The sequence below is a fragment of the Asterias amurensis genome, chromosome 10 (genome assembly GCF_032118995.1).
Source record: "Asterias amurensis chromosome 10, ASM3211899v1".
Classification (NCBI taxonomy): domain Eukaryota; kingdom Metazoa; phylum Echinodermata; class Asteroidea; order Forcipulatida; family Asteriidae; genus Asterias; species Asterias amurensis.
Window position 1 is genome coordinate 16,957,503 of NC_092657.1, and position 20,580 is coordinate 16,978,082.

Consider the following 20,580-nt stretch of genomic DNA (forward strand, 5'->3'; position numbering starts at 1 on the left):
GTAGTACTTTTCCATAGTATGACCTGAACAACAATTTTTTAAATATTTAGATGGTCTCTAAAATGTGTTGAAAGTAAATCTAACTGTGTTTGGAACAACAAAATTATTGTTAAAAAATAATACTTCTCTGTTTAAGGATAAAATATTTGTATTTTTGAGTAGACAGCGTTAGATCCACCCCTAATGAACCACTTTATTGCAACTTTTGAGTAAGGGGAATCCTAAAATAGATCACCCTTTCATGATAAATAATTCCTTGCATCAATGCTCCATTGAAATGTACACAGTTTTCTAAAAATGGCCAATAGAGGGCGCTATTTTCATATTGCTTAATTAAAATGCAAATAATTTCCAAACTGGCTAGTTTGACGATTGTGGATTTATGTATTGGTAATCAGCATATAATTGTCTAATAATTAAACCTGTTTCCACGCTCATGCAAGAGGTGCGCCACGAAACTTCATTTCTAAGCACATTTTCACTGCACACCCTGTGGTCTACTCTGAAAAAATACAGTTGTGACTTTTCTTAACGAGGTGATCAATTCTAAGTAAACGTGCTTTGCTTGACAAACAGTAAAGCAGGCACGTCTCTTTTCCCCCTTTTTTACCATTCAGATAACGGTTGAAAAAAATGCTTTAGCTCATTAAAAGGGTAATAATTTCTTTGAATAATATTTGTTCATCTCCGAAACAGCAGTTTCAAAAAAGAAACAATTAAACTCCACACACATAATTATTTGTTTGTTATAACACAGTCATAATTTTGTGAAAACGGCGGCGATGAAGTGTTTCAATATTGGAGGCGAATATTATTTTTCCTTGTTGACCACAAATTGAATTGTTGTCCTTCCTTGTACGTTTATTCGGGAACGTAAGTCATTAAATCTTGGGTTAACTTATTTCCTTTGGAGATTGTGAAGAATTTTGTGCCAATTTGTTCATTATCTTCCTCTAAGGTTTTTTTTAGGTTTGTTTGAAGCAGCGCAAGTCATTCTCGAAAGGCATGTCGAACTATTGTTTTTTTAAGAAGTGTTTAATTAACGATTGGAAATAGTTGCATCTAAGATAAATTCCCAAACAATAAACTATTTCGATAAATAAATTGTAATGTCTCTGTTACAATCAGTGGTATTACCATTGGTGCCTTGAAGTTGTAGAAAAAAACCCCTTTCTCGAACAGTTTGGTCAGCTGCAAAGCGGATAGAGGTCAATGAGGTAAATGCAATGGACTTCAGTCGTGTGATTTCGTTTAGTTCAATTGACGCGTTGTGTCCATCAAGAAGGGTGCCATCAATGTAAACAAAGTCATATCTCTCCTGTGTGTAAAAATCTTGTATGGACACCACCACAGATACCCAGTCTGGAGCCCTGATCTCCCAATAGCAATTTATTGAGTAATGATAGACTCCTGGGTAGCCTGGTGACGTCAGACTGACTGGAGCTGTTCCAACTAAAACGTTTGATGAACCACAGTAATCTGAAACAGAAGAAATGAAAAGCATCGGAATGTGTGGGTTTAAATCTTCACTTTGGGATATTGAGTTGAATGATGGAACCTGACATACTTTTAGAAAGGAGGGTTTACAGCGCCAATGACACAGACATGTAATGCTCATCATGGGTTTGTGTATCAATCGATAAGAATGGTATTACTATCATTGTTTTAATAATTATAACGAACGATTTTGTAGCTGACTGGAACCTTATTGTGATAGTAAACTCAAATGTGTATCAACTGTGGCTCTGTATAATAATGATATGCTTAAATAATACCCTTACTACAACAACGTGGTTCTTTTCAAAACCGACTACTCGTCAGAGATTTACGCTACCAGCGCAAACCTCATCCTCCACCATGCAAAGTATCAAATCTATTTTCATAAAACTGTACACAATTATTTCATCAGGTATGCATAAAGATGTTTACAGAATTTGAAAATAATTATACGTAAGGGGAAATTTATTGTAGATTTTTCGCCTGTTTTAAGATAAAATCGTAATGTCCCGTAACTCCGGTTCTTCTTTCCATACTATAAAGCTTTGCAAATAGATTTACTTTGGCATTGTCAATGACATTGTACTTATTGATGTGTAACCGTATTTTACCTTCTGCCCTTACAAACACATTACCACAAATGTTCGGTTTGTATTGTCAAAAGAATTGATAGAAAACTAAAATGATAAAGTTGTTGAAGTGATTGTTCTTTTTAACAATGAAACCACTGTAAGCAGGCTTAAAATACACAGGCTAAAATGGCCCCTGAAAATCGCGGGAATTTTAGATTCAAATAATGTACTGACGATTATCATGTGACACACCTCTACCACGTGCACACGCTACATGGGGCCATGATTTTGCAACTCTTGAAGCTTTCATGAGCTAATTCAAAATATATTCATCTCGTTAACTACATTTTTTTTCCCTTTTCTGTAATGTGTTGTATTTTCTTTGTTGCTGATGGAAAGAAAATCATTTTCAAGCAATTTTCCCATAGATTCCGTCGAATTGAGATTTTGCTCTCATTTTTGAGTAGTCAATTTCATCATCTTCGCCACAAGGGAAAACCTTAACCACATAGCGAACCTTCGTATAATTCTCCAGGCATTTCAAACCAGATGCGGATGTGTACTCACCCTGACTGCATGTTGCAAATATGAATTGTAAAACCATCAATCAGAGGTATTAACGGCCCAAATCAAAAAGACAAATCAAACGACGACGCCAACGACAAGGCAACGACAACGGCAATAAGATTAACAAAAACTACAACGATATCATAACCGAAACCAATACCAACAGCAAAAACAACAGTTACAGCTACAAGGGCGACAATTACACCAACATTAATGCTATGGTCCTCACCACAATCCTCTTCATCCACAGATGATAAGTCTTCTGGACCGGATCGGCAGTCAGGATTACCATCACATCTTGCTCCCGCAGCGACACAAATCCCATTCCTACAATCGAAGTCATCCTCCAAGTGGCAGGAAGTTGTATCTATTACAAAGACCATAATGTGAAATGTCGTCACTATTTCACAAAATGGCAGTTCGGTCGAACTAACAAAATCAGAAATAGTTATTGAAACACGTAACGCTCCTCCATAGTATCGTTAAAACACTAGTGCGCGGATCGATTAATTATTTGATTTTCAGTAGTTTGTTTATACATTAGTATTCAGCTCTGAATAAAAACAGGTGTGACTTGTTTTAACGAGGTGATCAATTATTTAAGTTATAATAACGTGCTTTGCTTGACAAACAGTAAAGCAGGCACGTCTCTTTTCCCCCTTTTTACCATTTAGACAACAGTTGAAAAAATGCTTTAGCTCATTAAAAGGGTAAGTTTTTTTGAATAATAATTTGTCATCTCCGAAAAAAACAGTTTCAAAAAAGAAACAATTAAACTCCACACATAATTATTTGGTTGTTAACACAACTATCATTTTCTGAAAACGGCGACGATAAAGTGTTTCATGGTGATGGAATTTTGTTGTTCGTTGTTTACCTCAATTTGATGTTCTTCCTTGCACGTTCATTCGGGAACGTAAGTTATTGAATGTTGGGTTAACTTGTTTCCATTGAAAATTGTGATGAATACAAACTAGTAAACAAGATGATGTTCTTCCTTTGACTATATAGAATGAATATCGCCAAAATAGCATGAATGTCGCCAAAATAAATATAATCTTCCTCTAAGGTTTTTCTTTAGGTTTGTTTGAAGCAGCGCAAGGCATTCTCGAAAGGCATGTCAAAATGTTGTTGTTTAAGGAAATGTTTCATCAACGAATAGAAATAATCGCATTTAAGATAACTTTTCAAACAACAAACTATTTCGATAAATAAATAGTAATGTGTCTGTTATCAGTGAATTACAATTATTGGTGCCTTGAAATTGTAAAAGAAAACCCCTCTCTGAAACTGCATAGCCTGTTGTAAAGCGGATATAAATGGTCGTCATCGAGGTAACTGTAATGGACTTCAGTCGTGTGATTCCATGTAGTCGTATTGACGCATTGTGTCCATCAAGAAGGGTGCCCTCAATGTAAACATAGTCATTCCACTTCTCTATGTAAAAATCTTGTATGGACACCACCACGGACTTCCAGTCTGGAGCCCTGATCTCCCACTGGCAATCTACTGAGTTAGGATAGTCTCCTGGATAGCCTGGTGATGTCAGATTGACTGGAGCTGTTCCAACTGAAATGTTTGGTGAACCACAGTAAACTGAAACAGATAAAATGAAAGTCATCGGATGATGCATGTAATGTGTGTGTTTAAATCTTGTTTAAAGCCATTATACACTTTCGGTAAACAGTATTGTCCAAGTCCCACACTTCGTGTATCACAACTTATATATAAAATAACAATCCTGTGGAAATTTAGGCTCAATCGGACATCGCAGTCGGGAGAAAATAACGGGAAAACCCACTCCTGTTTTCGCGCGTTTCGCCGTGTCATGACATGTGTTTATAACAAATCCGTAATTCTCGTTAACGAGAATTTATATTGTTTTACCGTTTTCTCAAAAAGTAAAGCATTTCATGGACTAATATTTCAAGAGAAGTCTTTCACCATTACCTTCTGTAAACCCTGTAAATTATTTGTAAATCTGTGAACTTTTTTTTTTCTGTACCGAAAGGGTCCAATGGCTTTAAAGTTGAATGATGGAACCTGACTGGTTTTAGAAAGAAGGCTTTACAGCGCCAAAGACACAGACACGTAATGCTCACCATGGTTTGGCACTTCAATTGATGAGAAGTGTACACTGCAAAAACGTTGGTCAAGTCATTTGTTGGGCAAAGTAACTTCAACAATTATTGGTCGATAATTGCCCAACAAAACAAATAATTGGTCTTGTTGGCGAAAACATTTTGTTTGCCCATTCTTTGTTTAAAAAGCGAAACAAAAGTTGGGCAAGTGGTGGGAAAATATTTCGTAATCTTAATTCATCATAACTGTTGGTTACACTTTTGCTTATTTATTGGGCAACTTTTTGGTAATTTTAATTAATCTCGATTGTTGGTTAAAATTATGCACATTAGTTGGTCAAAATCGTCCGATCATGCGCACTACGATTAAAGAGTTGCCAAAAAGTGGGGCATTAAACAGTAGAACAAAGATATTTTCCAACATGGCGAGTGGAGGAGTGGCTGTGACGAGCGGGGTTGACCAGTGGATATAGATCCAATTTGAAGGTGAGTTTTTAACTAAATATGAAGTTGTGTTTACTATTCAGTCGTACATACTACTGTGATAGTTTCAGTTTTATCATGACATTATGTGCAACGCCGGTTGTGGCATGTATGCGTGGTTGTGTTGCTTTGTGTATGAAACACATGCATGGAACTATCACTGCATTGCTTGCGCTGCAACTGTCACGATGTGTACAACTGAACAGGAAACAGGAACATGAACTTTATTTAGTTAAAAACTAACCTTCCAAAGCATCTACAAACCACTGAGCACCCTCACGATTTTGAGAGAGATGCCAAGGTCACAACTCACCACCGTTTGCCATCGTGGAAAATATATTTTATATGCCTGGTTGTATGACGTATCACAGGAGAAACTGTAAATCAAAGGGTTAAATACATTCACCATTTGTTGGATATCATCGCCCAATAAGTGGGTAATTAATAATTATTAAATACCCAGTAAATGGGTAAACAAAAAATTACCCAACTGTTGGTTACCAAAATATACCCAACTATTGATGATGAAATATTACCCAATTATTTGGCAATCAGAGCGCCCAACTTTGATGGGTAATACTTTGCCCAAAAGTTGGAGGAGTTCACTATTCGCCCTTAACTGGGTAAAAAGTTGGGCATTTTTTTACCCAATTTTTTTACCCATTTTTTTTTACAGTGTATTACTATCATTGTTTTAATTATTATAACGCATCAATTTGTAGCTGACTGGAACCTTAATGTGATAGTTAACTCAAATGTGTAGCAACTAATGCTTAACTATGCCCTAACTACAACAACGTGGTTTTTTTCAAAACCAACTACTCGTCAGAGATTTACGCTACCACCGCAAACCTCATACTATCTATTTTAAAAAAATGACTCAGAAATGTAATAGTTATGTTTCAATTGACGGGAAAGGTGACTGGAACCTTACTGTAATGTGAAAGTAAACTCAAATTTGTATCACTTGTGGCTCTGTACAAAAACTATACACTTTAATATAGGTTTTCTCGGTCCAATTCGGCAAATGAGCAGCCAATTTCATTTTCAGGCGCTCGAATTAAAGTTATTTTGCCTCACCGGTTTTTACTGCGTTTCAAATCCAGATTTCGGTCATTCAATTTCATCATATAATTTAGCAAAGCTGGTTCGACTAGAAAGTTTGATGATTTAATCATTTTCAATTTCGTAAAGAGGCAATCAATTTCGCTCACCGAGGATTCAAATAAGTACGACTAAAGAAATACGATTAAACAGATAAACTGTATAAGGCAAACCGTTTCGTACCTTCACAGGTTCAAGATGGAATGCTCCCTTCAAAAAGGCGAAGTCGAGTTGAACACTACAATCAATCTTTCAAAAAATGTAAATTTATTTTCTTCTTTTTAAATGTTTTTCCAGTTGTTGTTTTTTGTAAATATTATTTGTAATTATTTTGTTAAATCGAATGACGTAAAAGCAGATTTTTAAGTAGCATTCAATTTCATTGCGAAATAGAATAGGCTGGTGGTTAAATTGGCTGCTCATTTTCCGAAATTGACCGAGAAAACCTATAATACCCTTACCATAACGTGGTTCTTTTCATAAGCAACACTACTCGTCAGAGATTTACAGAAGTCGCTACCACCGCAAACCCCATACTCCACCCATGCAAAGTTTCAAATCAAATTTCATAAAACTGTCCTTAATCATTTCATCACTTTTGCAAAGTACAGTAGACAGAATTTGAAAAAATACGCAAGGGAAAAATTTGTGTTGGTTTTTCGCATGTTTTAATTTAAAATCGTATTATCACATAACTCCCGTTTGTTTTCAAAATGCTAATACAACTTAGCAAACAAGTGTACCTTTACATAGTCAATATTGACATTGTACTTACGTTAAAGGCAGTGGACACTATTGGCAGTTACTCAAAATAATTGTTACCATAAAACCTTACTTGATTACGAGTATGGGGAGAGAGGTTGGTACTATAAAACATTGTGAGAAAAGGCCCCCTCTGAAGTATAAAGGTAGTTTTCGAGAAAGAAGTTATATTCCGCGAATTTGATTTCGAGACCTCAGATTTAGAAATTGAGGTCTCGAACCAAGCATCTTAAAGCACACAACTTGGTGTGACAATGGTGTTTTTCTTTCATTATTATCTCGCAACTTCGATGACCGATTGAGCTCAAATTTTCACAGTTTTGGTATTTTAGAGTCTCTCTGACTTAAACTATTTCCCCCATTGGTTATGTGACAGTTTCAATGAAATGTATTTCTCAATAGAAACAACACTAGTTAGTCTATATTTTACTTCGTGTACATTTTATATTTGTTTTACAAAATGTATAGGCATAATGTAGTGCTTGCAACATAATCGAGTACAATGTCAGTGTGCTCCGCTTACAACAAATTGTGTTACTAAAATGATTTTTCTAAGCTGGAAAATGTTATTGTAAAATGAAAGATAACATATTTTCAGCTGTGTTTTGTTGCACTTCATACTATCTTTCAGTTTAGAAAGACGGTAAACTCCACTTCACTTAAACAGTTTGAAGATAATGACAGTTGAAAGCTTCCCTTAAAATATTACTTGCTGTGGTGTTGTAGTTTTTGAGAAACGAGTGAAAAAATGTAAAATTTAGACTCCGAGGTGGCGTTGTCCGTGGACGAACGTGCGTAATTGAACAGGGGTTTTTGACGACGACGATGTCGTCGTCAAAAACCCCTAAAGGCATCTTATACTACATTTCAACCCGAAACCCTATTTCGCCGGATCATAATCTCCTCTGTTGATATACATACATGTAAACCCACGGATTGTGCATTGGCCCTTATAGCCTAGTGGTCATCAGTCGCGCTTACTTCTCTGATACCTGCGAGTTCTGAATCTCCGTGCGATAACATTTGTTTTTTTTCCCTTAAAACTAAACAAATATTTGTTTTTGTAATTTAAGTTAGATTTTTATCTTTATATCGATAGTGTTGCCTTTTCTTTTTCTCAATTGTTAGCCCAACATAACATGTGTGCATGCATGACACGATGATGTTTGAAAAACACAGTAAGCGGAAAATGGTGATCATAAGCGCAGTTTGGTGGTTAAGAGTTTTGTGAAATCAAATCGTACTAGATCAATCATCAAACCACCGACCCCCAAAAATGGTAAAAATCGTAATTAATTAACCACGTGACCAACATTTGCATATTTAATTGGGAAATCTTTGTAGCACCATATCTCAAGAAGTACACTGCCGTTTTTTTAGACTGTTTGTAGTTAAAGACTCCTTGGGGATTGGAGATTAATTCTGAAAAACCGTGACCTCAAGTTGACCTCTACTTCCGGGTCAACCTAAAGTGTGGCAATATCGATTTTCAAACTGTTTTCAGTTAAAGACTCCTTGGGCATTGGAGATTAGCCTTAGGTTACCATGACCCCATGTCGACCTCTACTTCCGGGTCAACCGCAAGTGGCACCATAACTCATTCAGCATTTTCGTCTTTTTTTTCAATGATAGACTCCTTGGTCATTTTAGCTTATAATCCAAGCAAAAGAACACGGAACAGCTTTGTGTTTGTTCACAAACACCTAATGTCTAGTTTTTATGTGATTTGTTGTACGTCTTTGTTGCTCTAAAAATTAAAAAAGAGATGTTGCTCTCCTTTTTACCACACAGTCAATTTAAACATCTCCATCATAAGGGAAGACCTTATCCACATCGCAAACCTTCGTGTAATTCTCCAGGCATTTAAAACCACATGCGCATGCGTACTCACCCTGACTGCATGTTGCAAAGATGAATTGGAAAAACATCAATCAGAAGAAATAACGGCCCAAATGGAAAATACAAATCAAACGACGACGCCCACAAAAAGACAACGACAACAACAATAAAATTAACAAAAAATACAAAAAACACCAATACTACCTAACACAAACATAACTAGACATTGAGATTTGTGAACAAACTCTAGGTGTTCGGTTTCCGTGAGTAAAAACCGTGTGTAATTAAAACAAACATTGCACTTTGCTTTGTTCTCAAGATTTGTAATAAATGATCAAAATTGCACAAATTGTCAAAAAACATGATGACGTCATCATGACGTCATTTCTAGTTCAAGAAGTTAATGTTCTTGACTAACAATACACCAAGTTACACCTCAGTCGAACGTGCAATACCCACGTGACAAATTACGACGTCATCAAGCTAAGACTCCACAGATAACTTGCTATTATGAAGTAGATTATGTATACAATTTTGAAACAATATTGTCCTAAACTCTGACACAAACATCTAGTAAAAGTGTACTTTTTAGATGTTGTTAATCTGCCGCTAGAGAGCGCACTTACTTTTTGGTGACTCTGATCGGTATTATTTTTTTAAATCACACTTTTGCCAGACTTGTATTATGTGTGAATTTTCAACCTCGATTTTGAACTGGAAGACAAGGTCAAAATGGAGTCATGTCTGCAAGGCGTTTACGGTGTTTTTAACGACCTTTCCGATGATGTATCGATTGTAAGAATCCATCAAGTAGATCAAAAGTTTTGATTTTTTGAAATAATAAACTTTTCATAACTCAAGAACGGATGACGTCATCATGACGTAACTTGCACGGTTTCCTCTCCTAAACTCCTAAGAAATATCTAACTATGTGCGAAGTTCCAACTTCATACGAGCTTGGGAAAGGTGTTTGTGTTAGGGGACAAGGAAGATTCAGAAGAAGAAGAAAAGAAGAAGAACTAGATAAAGTGTTTGCAGAAACAAACACTAGGTGTTCGGCTATTGTTGGGTCAGTGTTTGAATCAATGAAAAAATGTTGTTAATAGCTCATCAAATTGCAAAGAAATCAAAACCAAACAGTTTTCTCGATGTGTAATAACTTTATGGTAAAGCATCAAAAAGTGTACATTTTAACCTAAAAGCCTTTAAATAATGCATTTTCAAAGCATTTTACAGGCACTTCCGGTTTAAAAAGGTCAAGAGAAGGTCAATGTGAACTGTTGAATAAGGACGACTAAAGAAGAGACTAACTATTACAGGACGGGATTTTTTTTCCAAAACAGACTACGTGCATAAAGCCCTTTCATATGATGTAGATTGTCAAAATAGCTTTTGTGGTTGAGGGCAAAGGAACTTATGCATAATGACGACTGGAAAAGAGACTAACTATGAGACTAACTGATGTATAGATTGTCAAAATAACCACAAAATGTACGTTTGAAGAAAATATACACTAAATTCGATTTGAACCAAAAGACAAAAAGGGGTCATGTCTGTGAGGCGTTTACGGAGTTTTTATGACCTTTTCTTGTATTGATGTTCGGGCTGTTGCCCTAGCACCTAAAATAAAACGAATAAAATCAAAGAGTTGTTCTGGCTGTTGCCCGAGCACCTAACAAAGAGTTGTTCGGGGTGTTGCCCGAACACCTAATAAGAGGTGTTCCGGGCTGTTGGCCCGAACACCAACAAAAAAACGAACAATAACAAAGAGTTGTTTGGGCTGTTGCCCGAACACCTAACAAAGAGTTGTTCGGGCTGTTGCCCGAACACATAATAAGAGGTGTTCCGGGCGTTTGGCCCGAACACCAAACACAACAAATAATAGCGACAAGGGCGACAATAACACCAAACATTAACACTATGGTCCTCACCACAATCTTCTTCAATCACAGATGATAAGTCTTCTGGACCGAATTGGCAGTCAGGATTACCATCACATATTGTTTCTGCTGCAGGAATACAAATCCCATTCCTACAATCGAAGTCATGCCCCAACTGGCAGGAAGCTGTGTATATTACAAAGACGAAAAATGTGAAATGTCGTCACCATTTTCACGTAAAAATCAATATCGTCGAACTAGCAAAATTAGAATAATCTATTGGTTGACAACATCTTTGATAAGATACGAAAACGGGACATAACGCTCCATGGTATCGTTAAACCACTAATGCGCATGACCGATCAATCACTTGATTCTCAGTATTTTGTTTATCCATTGATACACAGCTCTGAATAAATACAGGTGTGACTTTTTTAACGAGGTAATCAATTCTTTAAAACTGCTTTGCTCGACGAACAGTGCAGCAGGCAGGTTACATGTGTGAACGTGTTTCAGCGATCGTATTTTTTTTGTTACCTACAACTTTATGCGGAACTTATGAGCCACACGCTGGCATACGTCGATAATGTTTGTGCATGCACACAACTTCGCCTTACAACGACCTCGCCTTTCAACAACGTATATCAGCGTTATTCAGCGTGCTCTTAACTTACACAAAACTTACCCAAAACTTATTCGACGTACGCCAGCGTATTCGCCAAAATTGCCATACGTCGGCATAGTATACAGTGCTAACACACATTGGTGTATGGGTAAACAAAGCAAAATGAATATTTTTTATCTCCGATGCAAACTTTATATATTTTATATTTCGTTGGTTACCGCTGCCAACACAAATGATTCGAACTGCCTTTTAGCTACTGGGCAATCTCGGTAGTCTATTTGATAAGACACTGCTCTATAATTGCAAGGGTTGTTTGAAGCAGCGCAAGTCATTCTCGAAAGGCATGTCGAACTATTGTTATTTAAGAAATGTTTTATTAACGATTAGAAATAATTGCTTCTAAGATAAATTCTCAAACAACAAACTATTTCTATAATTAAATTGTTATGTTTCTGTTACAATCAGTGGTATTACATTTTTTGGTGCCTTGAAGTTGCAGATGAAATCCCCTTTTTGAAACTGCACCGTCAGTTATAAAGCGGACACCAATTGTCGTAAATGTGGTAAATGCAATGGACCTCATTGTTTTGATTCCACTGAAATCAAGTCCCGCGATGATTACGTCAAGAACGGTGACATGAACGGAAACAATGTCATAAACCTCTGTGGAAAAGTCGTGTACAGACACAAACACGGATACCCAGTCTGGAGCCCTGATCTCCCACTGGCAATTTATTGAGTAAGGATAGCCTCCTGGATAGCCTGGTGATGTCAGATTGACTGGAGCTGTTCCAACTAAAATGTTTGGTGAACCACAGTAATCTGAAATAGAAGAAATGAAATCATTGGATGCATGTAATGTGTGGGTTTAAATCTTCACTTTAGGATATTGAGTTGATTGATGGAACCTGAAATACTGTGAAAAAAGGAGCCAGGGTTATTATACCGAAAGAATTTTAAGCTGACTGGAACCTAATTATGATGGTAAATTCACATTTGCATCAACTTAGCAAGGGGCACTTGTTTTAGGTTTTCGCATGTTTTTATCTAAAATCGTATTATCAGCACAACTCCCGTTCTTCTTTCCAAATACTATAAAGCTTTGCAAACAAGTTAACTTTGACATAAGTCAATAATGACATTATACTTATTGCTTGGGTCGCCGTATTGTACTTTAGCACTTACAAATATATGATCAACAATTTACGGTTTTTATTGTAATTTTGGCCAAAATAATTGATTGAAAATTAGCATGACAAAACTATTGCAGTGATTATTCTAGCTAAATTCGAACCACTGTAGAGCAGGCTTTAAACACACTAAAATTGCCCCGGAACATGGCATGCGTTTTTTATTCAAATAATGCACTGACGACCATCACGTGATACACCTCTAACACATGCACACGCTACATTGGACCTTGATTTTGCATCTCTTGAAGCTTTCATGAGATAGTTAAACATGGGTCATTCCATGTCAGACCAACGCACTTTTTTACCTCATGTCTTCCGATTTTGATAAAAATTGCTGTGCTTGTAGGTCCTAATGAGCAATGAATGCACACCAATTTTCAGCCCGATCGGACCTTCCATGTGGTCAGGGCAGAAACCACTAAAATCTGACATTTTTAGGGTAAAATACCACCTTTTTGGTAAAAATATGTCATAACCATGTCAATTGTTATCACATATATGCAAATTTGGTATCACATTGATGAGAATTGCATGCTCAAATCAATTCTTTTATAAAAAAATAAATTTTTTGAAATGTAGGTCACTGTAATCTTTAATATGTTATCGTGACCTTTGACCCCGTTTTTGAAATATTGTATCATTCCAAAAGTCAACGAAATAAAAATCATTTGATAGAACATGTCTTCCTTTATCAGAATCCACTAAGAAACAGTTGGGCTCTTCAAAATTTACAAGTTTATGACTATTTTTGTACAAGTCACTATGATCTTTAATATGTTATCGTGACCTTTGACCCAATTTTTGAAATAACGCATCATTCCAAAAGTCAATGAAATGAAAATCACTTGATAGAGCATCTCATCCTCTATCAGAATCCACTAAGAAACAACTGGGCTCTTCAAAATTTACAACTTAAAGACTATTTTTGTACAGTTGGTAGGTTACAAATTAGTCAATAAAAAATAAAATAAAAATAAAAAACTTTCCAAAGTTACTAAAATTGTTATTGGTTTGGGATTTTTTCATGTTGAGGGCTGATGTAGTCTAACCAGAATCATACTTTAAAATACCAGCAGTGACGCACCCAGGATTTAATTTGGGTTGTGGGTGGAGGGGGTGGGGGACGGCATTTTTCCGAAACAAAATTCTTTCCAAGATGGTAAATAAAAAATGTCACCATGCTGCAACTCTGACTTCATCGGAAGGTTAGCATGCCTTTTCGTGTGCTATACGGTTAAATGGAAATCGCACAGTTAGCACAGAATCTGCTGCTGAGCAGCTCTATTAAAATGGGCACTGAAGTCAGAGTTGCAGCATGGTGAACAAATTGTTCTTGAGGATTTCTCAGAAAGTTACTATGCATTAATTTGTTGTTCAAGATTCATCACAGGGGGTTAAAGTAAGACTGCATAAGTTTGTGATCTACTGAAGAAAGGCAGACAGCTTCTCCATCTCAACTTTGATGTAATCTCTAACTGGGATCACTAATAATTACAGTGGTGCACCGGAAGGAAAGGAGGGGGGGTGGGGACGATGGGTCTGGGGGATTGATCCCAGCCCCTCCAAGGTATTCAATTTGTTTGTTTGATTTGTTTTGATTTTTTGTTTTACAATCTTCGAAATAATTTTTTTGGGAAAATATGGCCCACCCCCAAAAAATAATAAATCCTTGGTGTGTCACTGCTGATAGTTTAAATTCTGATTCTGGCTAAACCACATCAGCCCTCATCAAGAAACAAATCGCAAACCATGAACACTTTAAGTAACTTTAGAAACAGAAGAGTGAGGTTTGTTGGTGGATTTATTATGTAAATTATATAAATTGACTAGTTTGTAACCTAACAACTGTACAAAAAATAGTCATAAAATTGTAAATTTTGAAGAGCCCAGTTGTTTCTTGGTTGATTGTGATAGAGGAAAACATGTTCTATCAAGTGATTTTTATTTTGTTGATTTTTGGAATGATGCATTGTTTCACAAACTGGGTCAAAGGTCACGATAACATATTAAAGATCACGGTACTTGTACAAAAATAGTCATAAAGTTGTAAATTTTGAAGAGCCCAACTGTTTCTTAGTGGATTCTGATAGAGGAAGACATGATCTATCAAGAGATTTTTATTTCATTGATTTTTGGAATGATACATTATTTCAAAAACTGGGTCAAAGGTCACGATAACATATTAAAGATTATAGTGACCTACATTTCAGAAAATTTATTTTTGACAAAAGAACTGATTTGAGAATGCAATTCTCATTATTTTGATACCAAATTTGCATATATGTGATGAGAATTGACGTGGTTATGACATATTTTTACCAAAAAGGTGGTATTTTACCCTAAATATGTCAGATTTTAGTGGTTTCTGCCCTGACCACATGGTAAGTCCGATCGGGCTAAAAATTGCTGTGCATTCATTGCTCATAAGGACCTACAATCACAGCTATTTTTATCAAAATCGGAAGACATGAGGTAAAAAAGTGCGTTGGTCTGACATGGAATGACCCACATATGTTCATCTCGTTAACTACATTTTTTTTTTTGATGTGTTGTGTGTTCTTTGTTGCTGATGGAAAAAATCCTCTTCAAGCAATTTTCCCATAGATTCCTTCGAATTGAGATGTTGCTCTCAGTTTTTACCACAGTCAATTTCATCATCTCCGCCATAAGGGAAAACCTTAACCACATCTCGAACCTTCGTTTAATTCTATAGGCATTTCAAACAGATGCGGATGCATACCCTGACTGCATGTTGCAAAGATGAATTGTAAAAAAAACATCAGTCAGAGGTATTAACGGCCCAAATGAAAAAGACAAATCAAACGACGACGCCGACGACGAGGCAACGACAACGACAATAAGATTAACAAATCAACGATACAAAAAAATAAAACAAATAAAAATAAAAAAATGCAACGACAAGGATGACAGCAACAATAACACCAACATTATCACTGGTCCTCACCACAATCTTCTTCATCCAGAGATGATAAGTCTTCTGGACCGAATCGGCAGTCAGGATGACCATCACATCTTGCTTCTGGAGAGACACAAATCCCATTCCTACAATCGATGTCATCCTCCAAGATGCAGGAAGTTGTATCTATTAAAGAGACCAAGGTGTGCAATGTCGTCACCATTTCACGAAATGACAATTCGGTTGAACTAACAAATACAAAATTATCTATTTGTTGACAATTTCTTTGATAAGATAAAAAAAAAGGGACATAACGCTCCATAGTATCGTTAATACACTAATGCGCATGACCGATCAGTTATTTGATTTTCAGTAGTTTGTTTAAAGGCAGTGGACACTATTGGTAATTACTCAAAATAATTTTTAGCATAAAACCTTTCTTGGTGACGAGTAATGGGGAGAGGTTGGTGGTATAAAACATTGTGAGAAACGGCTCCCTCTGAAGGGCCATAGTTTTCGAGAAAACAGTCATTTTCCACGAATTTGATTTCAAGACCTCAGATTTAGAACTTGAGGTCTCGAAATCAACCATCTAAATGCACACATTTTCGTGTGACATGGGTGTTTTTTCTTTCATTAACTCGCAAAGTCGAAGACCGATTGAGCTCAAATTTTCACAGGTTTGTTATTTGATGCATATGTTGAAATACACCGACTGTGATGGCTATCTTTAACAATTACCAATAGTGTCCACTGCCTTTAACCATTAGTACCCAGCTCTGAATAAATACAGGTGTGACTTTTTTGACGAGTTGATCAATTATGTAAGTTATAATAACGTGCTTTGCTTAATTGACAAACAGAAAGCGGGCATGTTTTTTCCCCATATTTGTTTACCATGTAGAAAGTAATTGAAAAAATGCTATACCTCAGTAAGAAGGGTAATATATCTCACAAACAGCAGTTTCAAAAAAGAAACAGTTAAACTCCAAACACATAGTTATTTGGCGATAAAGTGGAGTTGGAGTTGTTTTTGTTTTTCGTTGTTTACCTCAATTTGATGTTCTTCCTTGCACGTTAGTTCGGGAACGTAAGTTATTGAATGTTGGGTTAACTTATTTCCATTGAAAGTTGTCACGAATAAAAACTAATAAACAAGATGGTGTTATTCCTTTGACTACATAGAATGAATATCGCCAACTTGTTCATAATCTTCCTCTAAGGTTTTTCTTTAGGTTTGTTTGAAGCAGCGCGAGTTATTCTCGGCAGGCATGTCGAACTATTGTTTTTAAGAAATGTTTAATTAACGATTAGAAATAATTGCATCTTAGATAAATTCCCAAACAATAGAGTATATCGATAAATACATTTTCATGTTTATATTACAATCAGTGGTATTACAATTATTGGTGCCTTGAAGTTGAAGAAGAAAACCCCTTCTTGAAACTGAACCGTCAGTTGTAAAGCGGATATAAACTGTCGTCATCGAGGTAAATGTAACGGACTTCAGTCGTGTGATTTCGTTTAGTTCAATTGACGCGTTGTGTCTATCAAGCAGAGTGCCATCAATGTAAACAAAGTCATATCTCTCCTGTGTGGAAAAATCTTGTATGGACACCACCACATATACCCAGTCTGGAGCCCTGATTTCCCACTGGCAATCTATTGAGTTAGGATAGACTCCTGGATAGCCTGGTGACGTCAGATTGACTGGAGATGTTCCAACTGAAATGTTCAGTGAACCACAATAATCTGAAACAGAAGAAATGAAAATAATTGGATGTCTGTAATGTGCAGGTTTAAATCTTCACTTTGGGATATTGAGTTGAATGATGGAACCTGACACACTTTGAGAAAAAAGGCTTTACAGCGCCAAAGACACAGAAGTGTAATGCTCGTCATGGGTTGGTGTTTCAATTGATAACAAAGGTATAACTATCAATGAGGTGTGACTGCAAACATATTAACTACACCCAACAAGCTCCTTGTTCTATGGATCATGTAAGTACAAAGCAAAAATGTTTAAAGGGCGCTGTACTACATGCAGCTCAACCAAACTTGCTCCAAAACTGTCTTTGTGTGTGTTGTTTTTAGTCTACTTGAGGCTCTAGTTTGGTTAGTAAACACTGCATTAAGGCCTACTGACACTGCTGGATCTTTTTGAACTGAACATTTTAACAATTTGAAGGTGTTTTTGAGAATCGTTTCTCTGAACCTATACCTGAAGTGGTCTACAGTAACAGTCATACTACTTCTTCCATCTTGGCCATGCTCGCTCAACTGTGCCAAGCAACAAAAAAAAGACTCTACAAGGGACTACATGCTTCTTGAATGGTGATCTGCTAACTGAACAATGACTAGTAACAAGGGTCACATTGTGTTACTTCTGCTGCTTTCATGGAGTTTCTACAGCAGGACACAATTTACTGTATACTTGGTTCCTAGTTTTACTGCAGGTATACGTGTGCCTAAACATATACCTTTTAAATATGTAGGGCCAAGAGTTCAATATTACGACAACTCAACTTCACCATTTCAGTCATTGGTTCAATGTGGTGATATTGATCCTAACCCAGAACCAACTACACAGGACTCGATTCGCCAGTATTCCAGTCGTTATCTTCACAGTGTTAGGGCCAAATGTGACAAGCTAAAAGTTCCACCACCGACTTGGAACATCATCAAAACTCTTGGAGTTAACACCAAACCTGCTACTCGTCGAGGACACCGTGGTGGGTTGAAGACACATCGAAATGCTGTCAACCTCCAACATCCAATTATCCACAATAACAATCATGTCAACAATGAGAAGATTGATGTTTTAATACGCCCACGTCTACCTACAGCACCAGGTTTTCAAGAAAAATCAGCCATAAGACTCCAATCAAGATGTCTAACAAAGGTAACAATCACGACGACTGCTCGTCACAAGAAAACATATTGCTTACCTACACTGTTCCTGCTAAACTCTAGATCAATAGTCAACAAATTTGATGAAATAACTATGGTAGCCAATGCCAACAATGCTGATACCATAGCTATTACTGAAACTTGGTTACACCCTGATTCGCCTCCCGACCAGTTTGCCATTTCTGGATTTTCTGCCTACTTCAAATCAAGAAGCAACCGCCAGGGTGATGGGGTGGCTTTTTATGCTAGGCACTTTTTGAAAACGAGGGAACTACCAATACACGTTCCTGATAACATTGAAGCTCTTTGGATCCACATGAGACCCCCTAGACTACCACGTCAAATGTCATCTCTTAATACGTGTGTTGTCTACTTCCAACCAAGGAGTCCTCATGCCCAAGACTATATAGATCATCTCATTGCAAGCATTGATTCTCTTCAAATTCAGTATCCGGGTGCTGGAATTTCCCTGATTGGAGATTTTAATGACTTGGATATCCAAGGATTTTTACAGGATGAGCGTTTTACTCAAGTTGTCTTGCAGCCGACTAGAGGTCTTAACATTTTAGATAAGATTATCACAAATTATTCTTATCTTTATTTTCAGACTGAAATTTTATGTCCAGTGGCTAGAAGCGACCATAATTGTGTACTTTGGGTGCCTAAAGACAAAGTTGTAAAAACTAACCAAGTTAGTCGCAAAAAGACTGTACGCCCATTGACAGACAGTGGCCTCAGGTCATTCGGTTCATGGCTCACTAGCCATACCTGGGAAGAAAACTTGCAAATCGATGATCCATCTCAAAAGTGTGATCTACTATGCAAAACAATCCAACAGCACCTTGATGTCCACTTACCTACTCGCAATATTCGTTTCCACGCGACCGACAAGCCATGGATCACGGCCGAAATTAAAGCGGTTATAAAACAACGACAACAGGCTTGGCATCAAAACAACCGGCCCTTATGGAGTCATATGAAGACAAGAGTGATGCATGCTATCTCGTCAGCCAAGAGACATTACTACCAAAATAAAGTTCGTCATCTGAAGACCAATGACCCTGCTGGCTGGCACCGACAAATAAAGTTACTCACCCAAGGCCGACGAGATCAGCCACCCATAACTGTTCCTGGGGTTGATTGCAATGGACAGTTTGAACATGTAGCTAATTTGATAATTAATCATTTCATAACTATAGCTAAGGACATTCCAAGTATTGATAGATCACTATTACCTCCCTATTTACCGTCACCCATGCCTTGTCCGCATGTTCAGCCAAGAGAAGTATACAAGGAAATTCGTAAGCTTAAAACTAACAAGTCTAGTATTTCTGGTGATCTACCTGTACGTATATTGCGTGAGTTTGCTTATGAGTTGTCTTTTCCACTTACTGACATTCTTAACACTTCCTTTGATCAGGCCAAAGTTCCTGAACAATGGAAATGTGCTGAAGTAGTACCAATCCCCAAAACTAATCCTCCGACCATTGCTGAGCTGAGACCAATTGCACTTACCAGTTGTTTTGCCAAAATTGCGGAAACCTTAACGGATTTCTCTAAAGATTTTGACCGAATTGATCATAATATATTGGTACAAAAACTGCTTCAGTTACAAGTATGGCCATGTATTGTGTCCTGGGTTATTAGTTTTCTTGAATGTCGTAAACAGCGTGTGAAGTATAAAGGAACATTTTCCTCCTGGGAAACAATTCACACTGGAGTCCCCCAAGGAACAAAATTAGGCCCTGTATTGTTTCTTATTGTGATCAACGATGCTTGTATTGATGACAACACCCCTTACTATAAATATGTTGATGACTTAACCTTTGTTGAAAGTCGAAATTCTGTTCAATTACCTCATATTCAACAGTCCTTAGTCAATCTACAAAACTGGACTTCCGTTAATAACATGAAGTTAAATGCAGCCAAATGTTGTACCATGTCAGTGTCTTTTGCCAGAAACTTGCAACATCATGAAATCCTGCTCATTAATGACACTCCATTAGAAAATGTGCATTACGTTAAAGTGTTGGGTGTGATTATTCAAGACAATTTAAAGTGGGACAGACATGTCAATGAGATAATCAAACAATGTAACAGAAAGTTGTACATGTTGCGTTGTTTACGTTCTCATAATCTACCTTTGAATG

The 20,580-nt window shown here is 36.8% G+C and overlaps 1 protein-coding gene across 1 annotated transcript in view; it reads right to left on the reverse strand.

Annotated features, from left to right (window-relative positions):
- The window catches only part of LOC139943011 (CUB and sushi domain-containing protein 3-like), a 51,530-nt gene extending 34,513 nt beyond the window's left edge, over positions 1 to 17,017 (reverse strand). The window contains exons 1-7 of the mRNA XM_071939824.1: positions 16,922 to 17,017; positions 15,569 to 15,706; positions 11,885 to 12,232; positions 10,837 to 10,971; positions 3,882 to 4,232; positions 2,866 to 3,003; positions 1,138 to 1,479 (exon numbers count right to left, since the gene is read on the reverse strand). Of these exons, the coding sequence (XP_071795925.1) occupies positions 1,138 to 1,479; positions 2,866 to 3,003; positions 3,882 to 4,232; positions 10,837 to 10,971; positions 11,885 to 12,232; positions 15,569 to 15,706; positions 16,922 to 17,006 (1,537 nt within the window). The 5' untranslated portion in view covers positions 17,007 to 17,017. The remainder of the gene's footprint in view (positions 1 to 1,137; positions 1,480 to 2,865; positions 3,004 to 3,881; positions 4,233 to 10,836; positions 10,972 to 11,884; positions 12,233 to 15,568; positions 15,707 to 16,921) is intronic.
- Positions 17,018 to 20,580: the final 3,563 nt, after the last annotated feature.